The sequence below is a fragment of the Cyanistes caeruleus genome, chromosome 19 (genome assembly GCF_971803275.1).
Source record: "Cyanistes caeruleus chromosome 19, bCyaCae1.hap1.1, whole genome shotgun sequence".
NCBI classification, from domain to species: Eukaryota; Metazoa; Chordata; class Aves; order Passeriformes; family Paridae; genus Cyanistes; species Cyanistes caeruleus.
Window position 1 is genome coordinate 6,242,869 of NC_141719.1, and position 15,443 is coordinate 6,258,311.

Sequence of the window (15,443 nt, forward strand, 5' to 3'; positions counted from 1 at the left end):
GCCAGAAGCACCTCACTCTTTAGGGAACAATGAAGAGAATTCTTACTTTCAGTTTGCAATCTTTCTGCACATGCACAAGCCCACATGTTCTCAAGAACACCTATTCCTGGGAGACAAGATTCCTCTGCATAGCTTCCTACAGCCTACATCACACACTTGCTCAAAACTTGCCTAGGCTGAAGGAATGAGTAAAGACAACTGACATGCCTTCTTAAGGGAATATATTGTTTTAGTTCTCATTAAAGGCTCCAGATTAGACTCTCACAGTCTTACTCCATTCCTTTTAAGTCAAAATCAAACTGTTGAATTCAATAAATAGGTAAATGCAGGTCCTCAAACCTGAAAAGTAATTTAAATTTAAAATACAACAGATTGCCCTGCAGCTTTCAGTTATGACTAGGTTTAGATTTGAAAAATAGCAACAGTTGCCAACTACATTTTAAAATAAATCACTTTTTCACACAGAGAATTTTGTTACCATAATCAGCATACGCTTTGTAGTAGGACTTCTAATTTTCAAAGCCACGCCGGGCAGAAATTGCCACACTTTCAAACATTTCCAGCAACAACCTGAAAATGAAACTGGCTTCACGGATTTACTACTCCTTACAAAGAGAACAAAGTCACAATATCAGAAATCATAAAAATTCACGAGGAGAGGGGAAGTGGCCACAAAGAAAACCTTTGAAGCACAGATATTAAAGAAAACTCTCCAGCACTTAACATGAGCACGCTGGAAAACTGAACTTTAAAGGCTAGAACTACAGGAGGAAGTTGCTGAAACCCGGCACTACAGCGGAGCAGGGAGAGAAGCAGATCCGAGCGCACCCGCGAGAAGCTGAAACTTTTCTCTGAGGCAGGAGGAAAGAGGAGGAAAGGACAAAACCCGACCCCGCACAACCGGGCTGTAACAAAGAGGTCCGGCCGTGCCGCCCCCACGTACCCCGGCCAGACCGCCCCGCGGCTCCCCAGGACCCTCTGCAAGCAGCAGCGCCGGCCCGGCCCCTGGAGCCCCCGCCCCGGGCGGGCACACACCCCACAAATCCCCCACACCCCGCGGGGCCACCCCCGCAAACACCCGGGGGTGTCCCCGGCTCCCCCTCACACACTGCGGGGCCGCCTTCCCCCGCATGGGCACCGAGGGTGGCTCAGCTCCCGCCCCCGGCTCAGCCCACGCCGCTCTCCCCCTCAGGCGCTGGGGCTTCCGTGGGGGCGCCGCGGCCGCGCCTCCCGCGGGCTCCGGTACTCACCAGCTCCTTTGTGTTTTCCATCAGGCCCTCATGGGCAGGAGCCGCCTGCTGCCTCTGCGCGCTCGTCCCAAGGGCTCGGGCGCTGCGCGTCGGGGCCGGGCCCGGCGGGGCGGGGACGGCCCGGGCGGTTCAGCCGCTCCGAGCGCCGGGGACCGACCGGGACCGACTGCGGCCGCCGGGACATCAACAACACGAGCGCACGGCTGCGCAGGCGCGGACACACCCCCGCCAGGATCGGGCTGCGCGGTGCGGCCCCCACTGCCATATCCCCCCTCTCTGGGCGAAATCATTCGTTACCGGGGGGAGCACGCTCCGCGCCAAAGGCGGGCACCGCGGGGGATAAGAGCAGCCGTATCCGCTACCGAGTGGCGGTGCTCGTGGGATGTTCCGGTGAGGGGCCGATGTGCAGTCGGTGGGGGAGGCGTGTTGCCTCACAGGTCGGGGCTCCCCCCGCCATGGGCTCGCAATGGAGCGGCCCAACCATGGCAGCATCACGTGGAACTCGGGGTGGGTGCAAAGGGAGGCGAAGAAAGAAGTCACGTGACCACGGGTCGCCGGCGGGGGCGGGGGTTTGATCACGTGGCGCGGGGGCGAGTCTGCGGCATGAGCCTATCGCAGGCGGGGGCGGGGCCACGCGGGGATCATGTGACCCGGGCACGTGTTCCGGTTCCGGGTGTGGCGCGCAATGCGGGTGCCGATGGCCGCGGGATGGAAGCGGGGAGCGGCAAAAGCGAGGAAAGCGCCCAGGATGAAGGCCACGAAGAAAGCAGCTAAAGTGATCAAAGCGGCCAAAATGGTGAAACCTAAGCGGACGGCGAAGCGGCTTGTGGCCGTGGCGAATCAGGCGGCGGCCACCGAGGCGGCGCGGCGCGGCCGCCACCTGAAGGCGCTGAGCAGCGCGTCGGGCGCCGAGCGGGAGCTGGAGGAGCTGGTGTTCGGTGACAGCCTCAACGTGGAGGAGGACGAGCTGCTGCGGCGCCTGGCCGGGCCCTGTCGGGTATGGCACAGCCAGGCCCTGCCCGACCCGGCAGCGGCGGCCTCGGGCGGGGGTCGGTGCTCACTGCGGCCTCGGCCGCTCGCTCCTCGGGTTCCGAACCCTGTCCCCGGTCACCCGGCCCCTTCGGTTGTTTTCAGGTTACTGCTGCAGAGGGGAAAGGCCTCCAGGACGAGTCAAGCGATTCGGAGGGGGAAAATGAAGCAAAGGGTGACTTACTGCCCAAAAAGCCAGCCTGGGTGGATGAGGATGATGAAGCCGAGGAAAGGTAAGTTCAGGTTAGGTGATGGGAATTAAGGTATCACACTTGGGAGTCCTTATAAGTAGCCTTGGTTTGATCTTTGTGTTCTGTCTGTTTTTCCCCTCTAGTGTTGACATGACCCATAAGTACAGGAAAGATTTCATGAAAAGTGATGCTGAGACAACGCTTACTAAGAAAAAACTAAAGAAGAGACTTGAGGAACAGTGAGTTTTGCTAATCTTTTTGTGGCTGACTATACTGAGATCATTGATCACCAAGGTGGGTGCCAGAAGGATGGTGCCAGACTCTTTTCAGTGGCGCCCAGACCAGGACAAGGGGGCAGTGACCATAAACTATAAGCACAAAAACTAAAACATAAAAAGTTCTGTCTCAACATGAGGAAGAATTTCTTTCCATGGAGGGTGACATGCCACGGGAATAGCTGCCCAGGGAGGTTGTGGAGTCTCCCTCTGGAGACATTCCAAACACACCTAGACATGTTCCTTTGTCGCCTGCTCCACCTGCCTTGGTCTGGGGGGGTTTGACTGGATGATCTCCAGAGGATTGTTCTCCCTTCCAGTGCAAAAATTTTGTGAGCTAAAATACATTTATGTGACATTTAAAGTCACTTTCCTCTTTATCCACTGTGATCGTGTGGCCTCTTTAAAGCCAGTGCTTTGTGCAATATTTACAGTGTTTTAAAATCACAATACTAAAAATAGTAAATAAAATATGCATTAGTATTGTCTAGACTAACTTGTTTAATACTTGTATTAAAGTGCCCAAACTAGTTTGTTTTCTAGTGAGTTATGCAAGTAACAGTGAAATCTTAATTTTTTTTAAAAAAAATTTAAAACTTACATTGTGTTCTAAGTGCAAGAAGTCCTGCAAAATTCTGACTGTGCTTATTCTATGTACTTAACTCATAGAAGGATATTACTGTCTCACAAAAGTTAACTGATTTTTTTTTTCTCTTTCTCCTTTTCTTGTAAGGTTTCAGCAAGCCATGGGAGGAGTTCCTGCCTGGGCTGATCTAGAAAACAGGAAGAAATCCAAAGAGACTTGGAGTGATAGTAAATATGCCCAATACTATTCTGATAAGTGTTTCTGTGATTCCCTGTTCAGCTTGCTAGAAGATAATTACTTTTAATATCTTCTCAGTTTCAGTAGTGTGATAATATGCTGGATATGTCAGCTTTGTTCCTTCAGTGTGCTGTAATTAGTTTCAGGGAGGAATGTGTTGATTTTGCTGTGGATGTTTGTGCAATTAGCTGTTTCCATGTGATTTGGTTTAATGAGGTGACAGTGATGAAGATGATGATCTGCTACGCAGGACTGGCAGTTTCGTAACGCACTCAGAGGCTCTGCCAAGAGGGATTTTGAAGGTAAAGACAAACCTTAGCTTTCCACTTTAGTTGGACTTAAGTGCATATTCTGACTCTTGTGTATGAAATTAGCAATTCTGTGAATTTGTTTCTGCAACTAGAAACTCTAGAGGATAAGCAAATTGAACAGTTCACGTGAAAGCATGAAGCAATAAACTGAGGGGGATTGTTTGACATAAGAATTTTCTGCACTCTAAATAGCATCTTGTAGTAGGATTTTAATTTCTGCAGAGGGAGGATGGAATTCTCCCACAGCTTTGAAGCTGCTGAAATGACCTTTAAGAAGACAGCCTTAAATGAGTATTTCTCATACTGTCTCCTATAGCTATCTCAGATGACTCAGAATGTAGCTGGTTTTATACTCATTTGTAAAACCAGTAGAAAGCCTGGTGAGTTCAGCCTGTGTTTGCATTGGAGCAGCTCCCTGAATGGGCTGTGTGTGCTCTGCTCACCTCATGCTGCCCAAAACTTCATCACAAGGCTTGAGGTCTTGTAGCGTAAAGAGTAATTGGCTTTTTATTCAGCATAAGTGATTGTTGGGGTTTGTTTTTTACTGTCTGATATGTGTTGTAGATGAGCACCTGCCCTCCTGCAAACCAGGAACGTTTTGCCAGTGGAAAACTGGTGACAGTGCAGTTTCATCCTTCAGCTCAAGTGGTGATGACAGCTGGGCATGATCGCTCTGTGTCCCTCTTCCAGGTGAAGAATTTCAGTTTGTACTCTGCTAATGGTCACTAACATTGAACCTTTTTTTTTTGAGTGTGCATGAAATACCCTGGAGTGGTAGACTTTTTTTCTCTCTTCCTCTGTACACTGGATGTAATGGTTACAATGGAAGTTCCTTTGGTTAAAGGCATCTTGGAAGGAATTTGTGACTTCACTTGTGACTTCAAACCAAGCACATGCAGAGTACTGGCAAACTTTTTGTCTCAGAGATAATAGCTGAAGATTTGTATTTAAAGACATTTGGTTTGAAGGTTTGCAGTGACAAGGACTAACGAGGTTTTTTGTTCCTAAGTTGTTTGGAGAGCCTGTAGTGGGGGCAGCAGCCCACTTTGCTTTGAGACTGTAAAATTGCTGTGAAATCATGTTGTGGATGGAGAGGCAATGCTGCAGGAAGAAGGTGTTGATCTTGAGACACTGCCTTGTTCCTCTGAAAACTAAAGATCCTACTTTTATTTAGGAACTTTTAGCATGGGCCAGTGTCACTGAAATGGTCAGACACAAGTGGAATGTGATATTCCCACAGAGCTGCAAGAAAATCCAAATCAAAGCAGATGTTTCCATTTAGAAAAAGCACAATAGAAGTGATTATTTGAACAAAGCATGGGCAAGATGAGGAAGGGCAACAGGTGTGAAGCAGAAGGCAGGGAGTGTTATATGAGGTGAGAAGATAAGAACCAGATCATTTGTAGGAGAGAAAGAGTTTAAGGCTTCACAGTGGTGTACTTCTTATTACCTAAGTCTCAGCTCAGAGGTTGATATGGTTTTTCTCTGTAAAAGTATTTGATATATTCCTCAATCTGACAACCCTGTTTTTTTGTTTTGAAGGTGGATGGTATAAGGAACTCAAAAATACAGAGCATCTATTTAGAGAGTTTTCCAATTTATAAGGCTCGTTTCAGTGTGGATGGAGAACAAGTTATAGCCACTGGTACTCACCACAGCATGTTCTTTGTCTATGACATGATGGCTGGGAATATCATCCCTATTCCAAAAGTACGAGGTATGTTTTGCAGCTCCGAGTGTCTGGGCATAGTTGAAGCTGTCCCAAATAGAGATGGCACATGAATTTGCTTTAAAAGGAAGCACAGTGGGTTGTTGGAGGTTGTATTTTTAACTTGCCTTCAAGGAAATAAAGTACTTTTAGTGCTAATTTGTCTGGTATATTAATTATCACACATGAGCAAAGTTAAGTTCAGCTTCACTGTGACAGCACAGCAGAAATTGAAAGCTGAAGCGGAGTCAGGTCTTAGTCATATTCATTCTACCTCTGAATGTTGAAGCCAAAGAATAAAAAGTAAAAGAAAATCAATCTAAAGTTTCAAATATCTTTTTAAAGGTGTGGAGGAAAAATTTCTCAGAAACTTTGAACTCTCTCCAGATGGATCATTTATGCTGCTAATTGGAACTTCAGGTTACCTTCACTTGCTGTCCATGAAGGTACTTTCTCTGCATGGTTCATCTAGCTTCATTTCCTTCCTGCATTTTCCTTTTTATCTCATCTGCAAGGCAATCTAACTTTCAGCTGAAGCCAAGGTATGACACATACTGTGACAGCCCTCAAAAATGCGCTGCTGAATCAATCCACTGCAGCTTTAGGGAATTACTTTGGACCCTCTGAGGCTTTGTTCTGCAGCTCCCTGGGGCTGGTGGAGATCAGGGCAGTTTGATGGGGTTTTCAGCTGGAAGAAGTTGAATGTCAGTGCTGCATTTCAGCTGCTTGCACAAGCACTGTGCTGGCAAAAGGAATGGGAACAGCTTGGGAACAGGCACCTCGGGGTGGAAGAAATACAGGACTGCTTTTTTGGGAGTCATGCTAATGCATGCTGCTGTTCCCTGTTCATGAAACAGTCTTTCAGCTGAATTTTAAAATGCTGTATGATGGAAGGTGGATTTGTTTTAAACTTTTACAGGGAAAAATACTTTTAAAGGAGGAAGTTCAGTTTTGTATAACTCAGATCCTTCAATGAGGGAGAAGACAAGTGTTTGTTGATCCAGCTGCAGTTGGACTCAGGAGCTTGTGCTCTGCTTTGCAGGCACTAAAAATGTTGGTGCTGTTCTCTGCATGTCAGGGTAGCTAACTTAAGATTCCTGTGGGACAGGAAACAATATTTTTGTAGATTTTTGGTAGATTCTCTGTCAGCATTGTTCTTCATCCTACAGACAAAAGAACTGATCAGCACTATGAAGGTGAATGGAAGGTGCACTGCCTCTGCTTTCACCCCAGACAGCAGTAAAATATACAGCTATTCAAGTGAGTATTCCAGCAGCTCTAATCATAGTTCCATTTAAATTGCATAAGTTCTTAGAAGTGACTTACCATTTTAGAAAAGTAATTTTTAAAATTTATGTCAGTATCTCTTTTAAAAATACAACCAAGTGATCAATCAATAAAGAATGGAATTAATTATTTTAGTATGCCTTTAATTATTTTGGTTTTTTTTTAATACCCTATATTTGATGCATAAATGACCTTCTAGTTGCCATGTAATTAAATTTATTTTAACAAAATAGACCAACAAGTGATGTGTATGTGTGTTTCCTCTAATATACTTGATTCTGCAACCAGAGGAGGGCGAAGTTTTCATTTGGGATGTGAGAAGCAGAAAGTGTCTACACAAATTCGAAGATGAAGGTTCTTTGGAAGGAAAGTGCATTGCTGTTTCAAAAAATAACCAGTATGTGGCATGTGGGTAAGTGACTGAACTTTGACAGCTTCTTCTGCTCTCAATTTGAAGCTCTTCAATGAACTTACTGGTGGCTGGTGAGAGTGTAGGAACACGGTTTGGTTCTAATAAGCTTAGAGTAGACATGAATAGATGAATATTCCCTACTTTATGATAATAATTTAGTTTTTCCTGTGTAAATATAAAATACCATAGTACTAAAACAATAGGAGTGATACTGGTATTACTATTGCCATGTATGGGTTCAGCAGTTAATTTTGAAATCACACTGACTAAAATCACAAATTGTGTAACAGGAATGTTGATTCAGGATCTTCTCTCTTTTCTAGTTCTCTTCCCTGTACTCTGAATTTGGCTCCTGCAAGGCAGCATGCTAACCTTTTAAAAGGGGCCTCAACTCAAAGCCACAAGCTGAAACTATTTCTCCAGATTCATTGAGATGCAGTTTCAGCCAGTGTTCTTTTAAGTGAGAACAGCAAATAAATACAGGAGTACAATATATATTTTCTTAGCTCACTGTTGAAGAGGATTTTAAAGTGAGCTTATGCTGCACTTAAAAAAAAGCCCACAATAAAAAATTTGAAGTTATTTCAGAATGTTTTGGTATCAAGTTCTCCTTGCTTTGAATTCATCCTAGTAAGAGATGGGGTCATCAAGGCTCTCCACAGTCGAGTCTCTTATTATATAAGTAAAAAGAAAATCCATCTAAACCCTTCCACTAAATACTGTTATAAACTCCAAAGGAAAATAAATCTGCAAACAAAATATTATTACAAACTGCAGTAAATAATTGGAAATTACATTTTCAGGTAAGTAGTGGCTATAGATAACAAGGCAATATGTACTGAAATGTTTATTTTCGGTATAATCTTTGTTCATTTTGTTCTTTAGTTCATCTTCTGGAGTTGTAAATTTATACACTACTGATGTCTGCCTCAAAGAAAACCGTCCTAAACCAGTTAAAGCCATAATGAACCTTGTTACTTCTGCCACCTGTGTGACTTTTAATCCCACCACAGAGATTCTGGCAGTAGCCTCCCGTGACACTGATGAGGCTGTCAAATTGGTATGTTCAGCTTCTTTATTGCAATATTTCTTTTATATCTTGCTAAAAATACTGCTGGTGACATAATAAAACTGATATGAAGCAGATACAGATACTGCAAAAGGTGCTGGACCAACCAGATGAGGACATGGCTAAGACACTATGCATTTACAAGAATATAATTTTATTTTCTTTAGTAAAGTTGCTCTGAAAATAACATTTTGTAGTTTAGTTTACCTTTTTACCTTTTTAAAATGCCCTCTAAAATGTCTGGAAGTGTTTGAGGCCGTGTTGGACAGGGCTTGGAGCAACCTGGTCTAGTGGAAGGTGTTTGAACTTAACACTGAGCTTCAATTATAGATTTGTAGTTTAATTTTATTTTTAGTGTTTTTTTCCCCAACTTTAAATTCTGACCTATTTCTCAATATAGGTACACCTTCCTTCATATACTGTATTCTCAAACTTCCCAGTGTTCAGAAGAAAACAGATTTATCTTACTCAGTCTATGGACTTCTCTCCCAGAAGTGGATATTTCTCAGTAGCTAATAACAAAGGCAAAGCTTTGTTATTTAGGTAGGTACTAAGTTAGCTCCATTAATCCCAGGTAACATGTTTATGTTCTGTAAGATGGGGCAGATGACTCTACCTGATAAGGTGATTGCTGGTCTGAATTTCACCTGATGACTTACTGGAGTGTGGAATTGGCTTTCCCTGCTGGAGCACAGCCCTTGTTTGTCTGATTATGCAAAACCTTCTGTTTCCATAGTTCTTTATTTTCTTCCCCTGCTGGTATGGTCAGGGGTGGGGTGAGGAGCAGTGCTAACTCTAAGCAGGAATATTTATTTTTTTTCAACTCACAACTTCATGGTGCTTGTAAAACTGCTTAATTTTAAGATGTGACTTTAATGATTTACCAAAATGGAAAGGAAAAATTCATAGAAATATTCCTAAATATGAATAAATCTTGTGATTTGTCCTTTAGTTGAACTTGAACTTCATATTATAATGGCACTTAAGTAATTCTAGCAGGTAGATGTTTGCTCTTCTACTCCATCAGATTAGCTAAGGATACTCAGTGACGCTGCTGAAGAGCTGTTGTTTCTTCATGTTATACCCTCAACAAATTACTGAGAACTTTTAAATCTCTCAATTTTTTTTCTTTAGGCTGAAACATTATCCATCGTTCTGAAAGAAGATACAGGAGAAAATGAACCAGTAACTGAGGTGAAAATAGCACTAGAACTATTCACAATATTGAATACTGTGGAGCCTCAGAATTTCAGTTTTGCTGCCTCCACTTCTTTCCAGATGGCAGGAAGAATTTCTTAGCCCTCTGCAATCTGTCTTGCCTGGGTCACTCATGGGCTGGAGTAGGATTGGCCTTGTCACTCTCAGCTTCTCTGATAATGCAGCAAGTTGATAGTTCAACTAAAAACCACTGTTAGCAGGACTGATTATATTTAAATCAAACTCAGCAATGCTGATAAACAGTTGCAGGCTGGCAGGGACTTAGCTTGTTCCTGTTCTGAAGTATTGTGAGCCCACCCAAATCTGCATCATTTCAAATTCCCATCACATGAATTACTGAAGTTTGAAGCATAGTTTGTGTGCAGATGTGATTTTATTGTGCACTTAAATGTCTTGGGAAACTGGAAAAACTTGTAACCTTGACAGTAATCCAGCAGACTGACAAAAACTGTGTTAATGAGGGGAGGCTGAACTTGTTCAGACTGGAAGCAGCTCTGGCTGCTGCATGTTAAGTTTGCATAGAATTTTGTGATGGCTCGGTGTTTGGAAAATACTAAAAAAATTCTCTCTACTGGTCTTTCCCCAGGTGTTGTAACCTGCAGCTACAAGGATGCTGACAAAATCAAAGTTTTTTTTTTTAATTTGTAATTTTATATGGGAGCTACAAAATACTAATAGAATATATGTATTTTAAAATTTGTTTGTTTTAAATAAATATACCTGGTAAGTTTCCAGGCAACTTGTTTCAACTTATTCCAATGCTGAACAGTTCCCAGAACCAGTCAGTCCCACTGTCCTCCTCTGACTGTGTTCCAGCTTCCACTTTGATATCCTTCACTTGTTCCTGGAGATTTTGGATGCTGTGGTTGATGGCTTGGCTTCTGATGTGAGGTTAAAACAGCACATCCCCTCAAATTCCTCACATCCATGGCCATGGGCAAGCAGTAAAATGTCAATTGCAGCCTATTTTGGAGGGTTGTGTGCCTGGTGGTCTCTTCATCCTCCAGGAAGGCACTGAGGTTTGTGGATGGTTGTGTTGGCCTTCTTACTGAGCCAGCACCCCAGGTGAGAAATCTCACTGAGGGCCTTTGCTGCAGCTACCCATGGTAAAAATACGGATACCACCATCCTCTTTCCTTTATTCCAATTGTAAATTGTCACAATTTTCATCAAATTGCTCATATGATCTTTTTTGGTGAGCCAAATGAGCTTTCTCTTTCCAATCTTGCAACAATGTGATGCTTGGGGTGAGGGTAGTAAGCTGTCCAAGGCTACAGGACCCCCTTGGAGGTGAGAGGGGACTCCTGCCCAAGCCCTATCCCCACAAACAAGAAACACTCCTCAGGGGAGTACCCAGGGGTGAGATGTGGATGAGGCCAGTGTTCCACTGGTGTAATTGCACCAGTCATCCGAATGTGTTTTCCAAACTGGGTCCACATTGTTCCTGTGAAGGGAATGAATGTGGTCATAGAGTGGGACAGGCTGGTGTGGTCACCTGTATTGAAACAGAGTACAGAATTTGGCCCTGGAGCACCCAAACAGATCCAATTCTTGGGGCTCCTCTGGTGCATGCAGTAGCAACCTCATCCACTCATCCCAGGCATCCATGGCATTGGGTTCCTTACCAGCATAGGGATAGTGCCTTTCTGTCAGTGGAATTCCTACCAGGAATGATGACAAGGGGTTGCCAAATTAAGAGTTTTTGTGAGGGTCACCCAGATGTTTTCATGGGGTTGTGGCACAATCCACCCTGCGATACTTGGCAGGAACAGCAGCATCCAGATCTTTCCCATGATGTCTCTGGAGGCAGCAAGAGGCAGGCTCAAAAGGAATATATAAACCTAAGAAGTAATTAACAAAAAGCTTTTAGAATCCAAAACCTTTCACTCTTGATGACTTGGTGAATTGATCTCCCCCCTACTCCCCCTTTTATTAAATCAGAACAATGAGGGGAAAGCAGGGTGAGAAAGGGAAAGGGTGGCAACATTATGTTATTATTTTAATGTGGGAAAGTTTGGCTTAAAGGTGTAGGAAGAAAGGAATTAACAATATAACAAAGCATGTGTGAAAAGTTTGGATACAACTTACCTAGGTAAGTCTAAACCAGTGAAGCAGTCCACAGTTCTCTTTTCCTGTAGAATCTACTAGATTATCTAGCAGAACCTAGATCTGGAGAATGGTTTCAAATACTTATCTCTCCAGATCTTCTATAGAGAAGAGGTGAGGCATTTTACCCGTGCTTCAAGATCAACTGGAGAGAAAGGTACCTTTACCACTACCAGGCCATGAGAAACTTTGTTTACCCCAGGTTCACCCCAACACTGGCCACTCCTGCAGTTTCAGATGGTTTTCCAAATAAAATAATAAATCCACATAGGGCAATTCATTCCATTTTCCTCTCTCCCTCCCTAAACTTATGTACCATTCTCTGGCCACTTAGCCTGGTAGTTTAGCTGGTATACTGGCCACCACTTATTATACAACTGGATTAGTCTAGAATTACTTGGTGGGTCTCCTCCTATCTGTTACCAGTTTTTCAATATACATTTCAGTGGAGAATTTGGAATATCATCTCTCACTTAAGTTATAGGAGAAACCGGCCCCATGTTCAATAATTACAAATATCCAAGCTATTACTTCTGAAAGTCATAACTGTATTTCTGAGTTTGTAATGAAGGGAGGAGTGGGGAAGGGAAAGGAGACTGCCAAGCCACAATCACTAAAACTGACACAAGAGGGTGCCTCGAGTCAACAAATGCGATCTCAGCCACAGACACAAAACTAAAGCAATTCCAGAACTCCAGCTAACACTCAATCAAGCTCCAACTCTCTCTCAGCAAATGAATTTTTATATCACGGGCATCCCCATGCTGAGATGCTGGCAAACTCAAATCAACACACGACTCTCACATGAACACATTGTCAGAGTTCAAGAAAAATGCAAAGAATGCAACAAATGCAAAGGAATTAAGCAAACTTCACCACAAAAGCGGCTCCAGACGAGGCCAGGGCCAGGCTTCAATTGGAAATGGAGACTTACTTTTCTTCATTCCTCCACCCAAGTCAAGGTGGTGGCAGCATGTGCTACAAGACAGTGGAACAATGATTTTTCTTTAAACTGCAAGCTTAGCTTGATACAACGAGTCCTGATACCTCCTGAGGACAACCTCTAATACTTTCTAGGGGACTTGGAACCCCTAATACTTCTTGGGGACTTGAAATTTTGACAGGGAAACTCTGATCCCCTGAGGTCAGCAACTCAAATCTCCCCATGATAAGCTTTGACAGGGACTCAAACCCTATTTGCAGTGACTCAACACCCCCTTACCAGTAACTCTGTGTGAGGATTCGTATCCTTTGTCAATGATCCTAAGATAAATAATTTAAATGATGCCTTTACTTACCCCAGGGATCTGGCCTCGAGTCCCTGCTGGCCAGAAGCTGAAGTTCTCCCTGAGAATTCTTTAGTGCCAGCTGGAGATCTGTTGACTGCTGATTCATTGAAGCTCTAGGCTGATCTTCTGGCTGGCTTTCCAATTTACTGTCATGAAATCTCCAAAATATCAGAATAAGACCCCTTATCACTCTCTGCAACTCCCTGAAAAGTGGTTGTAGTCCGGTGGGGTTGGTCTCTTCTCCCACACAACCACTGACAGATCAAGAAGACATGGTCCTAAGGTCTGCCAGGGGCAGTTTTGGTTAGATGTCAGGAAAACATTCTTCACTGAAGGAATGATTGGGCTGGAATCATCTGCCCAGGGAGGTGGTGGAGTCACCATCTCTAGACATGATTAAAAAAAGACATGGCACTGTCAGTTATTGTTCCTTGTCAATCAGGTGAATTCCAATGATCTGAGTGGTAGGTCTGGTAACTAGATGCTGTGACATACACAAGAGTAGAAAGATTACCCAGCAGCTGGCAAAAAAGTCCAGAAGAAACTAAGAGAATTTTCATCTGCAGTGATTTCTGCAGGCTGCAAGACTCAAAGGATAATTTGAAAAAAAAGTGTTCAATGGCATGCATCCAGCATAGGACCTATTGCTAAAATAATTAATGAATGCTGTATTGTTTCTCTGAGCTGTGGTAGTAAACAAGTGTCTCATTACAATTCACACAGACCTGTGCAGTGTGTTCCATACTCTCTTACCTCTGTCTGGAAAGAAGCTGAATGGTACCTCTGGAACTTGCACTTAAAATTAGCCATAGTAACTTACTGATTTGTTTGAACATATCCTCCAGCAAACAGATCCCTCAGTAAATCATGTCTTCACCTCAGAGCAATTAAACCAGTGGAACAGGACTTCACTTGAATATGTTTACTGCTCTAATCCTGCTTTTGCCATATGCTGGTTTCCCCCAGAGGGAGGAAGTCTGAGTACCATGCAAGATTTTCGAAATAGAATAATAAATGAGTGGGTGTTTGAGCTCTGAGAGGATGTGAAGCCCTGAAGCTGGTGAACCTGATTTGGTATTTCACTTGCATAGAGTAAACCCAACATTTTCCAGCATGTTTTCAGCTCGGAAACCTGCGTGTGCTTATGCAAAACATCATCAAGAACAAATGAAGGTGAAGCACATACGACAAATTAATGAACAGGTCAGGCCTCTGCTATCCCACTTTTCCAGCTGTGGAAGGTTTTGCTAACTTTTAAGTACAGTAATTAACATGTTTCTGTTGGAGGGCCCTGCAGGAAGGGGAACCTGTGCCCAGATCCTCTTGCCCAGCATGGGCAGGGCTTTTGGCAGCCAAGCCAGACACTCCTCACAGGACCACAAGCCCTGCTTCTGCCATAAAACAGCTTCTTTATGGTGGTCAGATGCAAGAGTATGTTATTTGTGTGCTTTTCTGTGCAAGGAGGCTGCAGAAGGGCTGGCAAAGGGCTGTGGAAAGGCTGTGGACAAAGAGAAGGTTAATGCTCCACCAGTGATGCACCTCAAGGCTGCAGTTCGATGTGGGGAAGATTCTCAAGGAGGGGGGAACCTCATTTTTCTTCTACTGCTCATAGATAGCAAGATTTCCAGACACAGAGTGTCTCTGGGCATCAGGATTTCAGTTATATATTCAGTATATAACTGTAAAAATTGTAGAGAGCTGGTCCCAGAGGCCTGGGGTGGTCCTGGGTATGTGTCCAGCTCCCATTTCAGTAAAAACAATGTGGCCTGTGGCTACTCCAGGCTGAAGTTTTAAGGAATCCCCAAATTCATATTTTTTTTCTGCCTTTCCCCTATCTATCCTCTGGGAATCTCTTCTGTGCTTTCAGGCAGACTCAGCAAAGGCTGCAGGAAGTTTCTTTAAAGGTTCTTTAGCTCAAACAACTCCCTTAATCTAAAAATATGAGGCATGTAATTGCTGTTGCCATTTGTAACAGCATTAAACCTGTGCAAAGTTAACTGCTGGCTTTAATGGAGCTGCTCTCCATTTAGATTATTTTCCCAATGAGCTTGTCATTTCTTCATTATTTTACTCTCTTCATAGTTTTCCTGCACTTTGATAACAAATTATCCTTTGCTTTCAAGGACACAGAGCACATGTTTCTGTGAAGCATGTGATAATCTCAGAGTCACAATTTGCTTTATGAGTGGCCATGCCACCTCCAGAGATCAGCCTAGTAAGGAGGACTATAGGAGAAAATGTGCAATAATTGAGTTTAGTGAATTTTTATGGTAATGAATTTGTGTATGTTGTGTTGAAAGGGGAGAGATTGATATACTCCAGCTAGTAGCACATACTTCATTAACTTTATTGGGCAAAATTACTTAAGACTTCAGCAATATCCAGTGCTAGTCCCGGCCCAGAGTAATATCACAGCACTTATAAGCATCATTAATTGCCAGAGCATATGCTTGCACACATGTAGTAGAAGTGACA

At 43.6% G+C, this 15,443-nt stretch overlaps 2 protein-coding genes across 13 annotated transcripts in view; one reads left to right on the forward strand and one right to left on the reverse strand.

Annotated features, from left to right (window-relative positions):
- Positions 1-1,557, reverse strand: part of MBTD1 (mbt domain containing 1) — a 35,574-nt gene extending 34,017 nt beyond the window's left edge. For 2 of the 10 annotated variants that reach the window (XM_086857690.1, XM_086857685.1), the window contains exon 1: positions 1,251-1,510. In XM_086857690.1, coding sequence (XP_086713816.1) covers positions 1,251-1,271 — 21 coding nt within the window. In that variant the 5' untranslated portion in view covers positions 1,272-1,510. Of the gene's footprint in view, positions 1-1,250 lie in introns of all 10 variants that reach the window. The other 8 variants (XM_086857688.1, XM_086857687.1, XM_086857693.1 and 5 more) reach the window with 8 other exon arrangements.
- UTP18 (UTP18 small subunit processome component) lies at positions 1,487-10,312 on the forward strand. Of its 3 annotated transcripts, XM_086857694.1 has the most exons (14): positions 1,487-2,247; positions 2,385-2,512; positions 2,614-2,709; positions 3,479-3,558; positions 3,785-3,870; positions 4,444-4,569; positions 5,422-5,596; positions 5,933-6,033; positions 6,757-6,847; positions 7,163-7,286; positions 8,172-8,346; positions 8,756-8,898; positions 9,490-9,549; positions 10,160-10,312. In XM_086857694.1, exons 1-13 carry the CDS (start codon positions 1,936-1,938, stop codon positions 9,512-9,514), a joined length of 1,662 nt encoding a protein of 553 aa, XP_086713820.1. In that variant the 5' UTR covers positions 1,487-1,935; the 3' UTR covers positions 9,515-9,549; positions 10,160-10,312. The 3 variants fall into 3 exon arrangements, with proteins under 3 accessions (XP_086713820.1, XP_086713823.1, XP_086713822.1); XM_086857697.1 differs by lacking the exon at positions 8,756-8,898 and having other exon boundaries at positions 1,511-2,247; XM_086857696.1 differs by lacking the exons at positions 8,756-8,898; positions 10,160-10,312 and having other exon boundaries at positions 1,511-2,247; positions 9,490-9,790.
- The last annotated feature ends 5,131 nt before the right edge of the window (positions 10,313-15,443 follow it).

Coding starts and splice junctions, on each gene's coding strand:
- UTP18 (XM_086857694.1), top strand. CDS start 1,936: ATGCGGGTGCCGATGGCCGCGGGATGGAAGCGGGGAGCGGCAAAAGCG. Junction 6,034..6,756: donor TTCACTTGCTGTCCATGAAG/GTACTTTCTCTG, acceptor TTCATCCTACAG/ACAAAAGAACTGATCAGCAC. Junction 6,848..7,162: donor TAAAATATACAGCTATTCAA/GTGAGTATTCCA, acceptor TTCTGCAACCAG/AGGAGGGCGAAGTTTTCATT.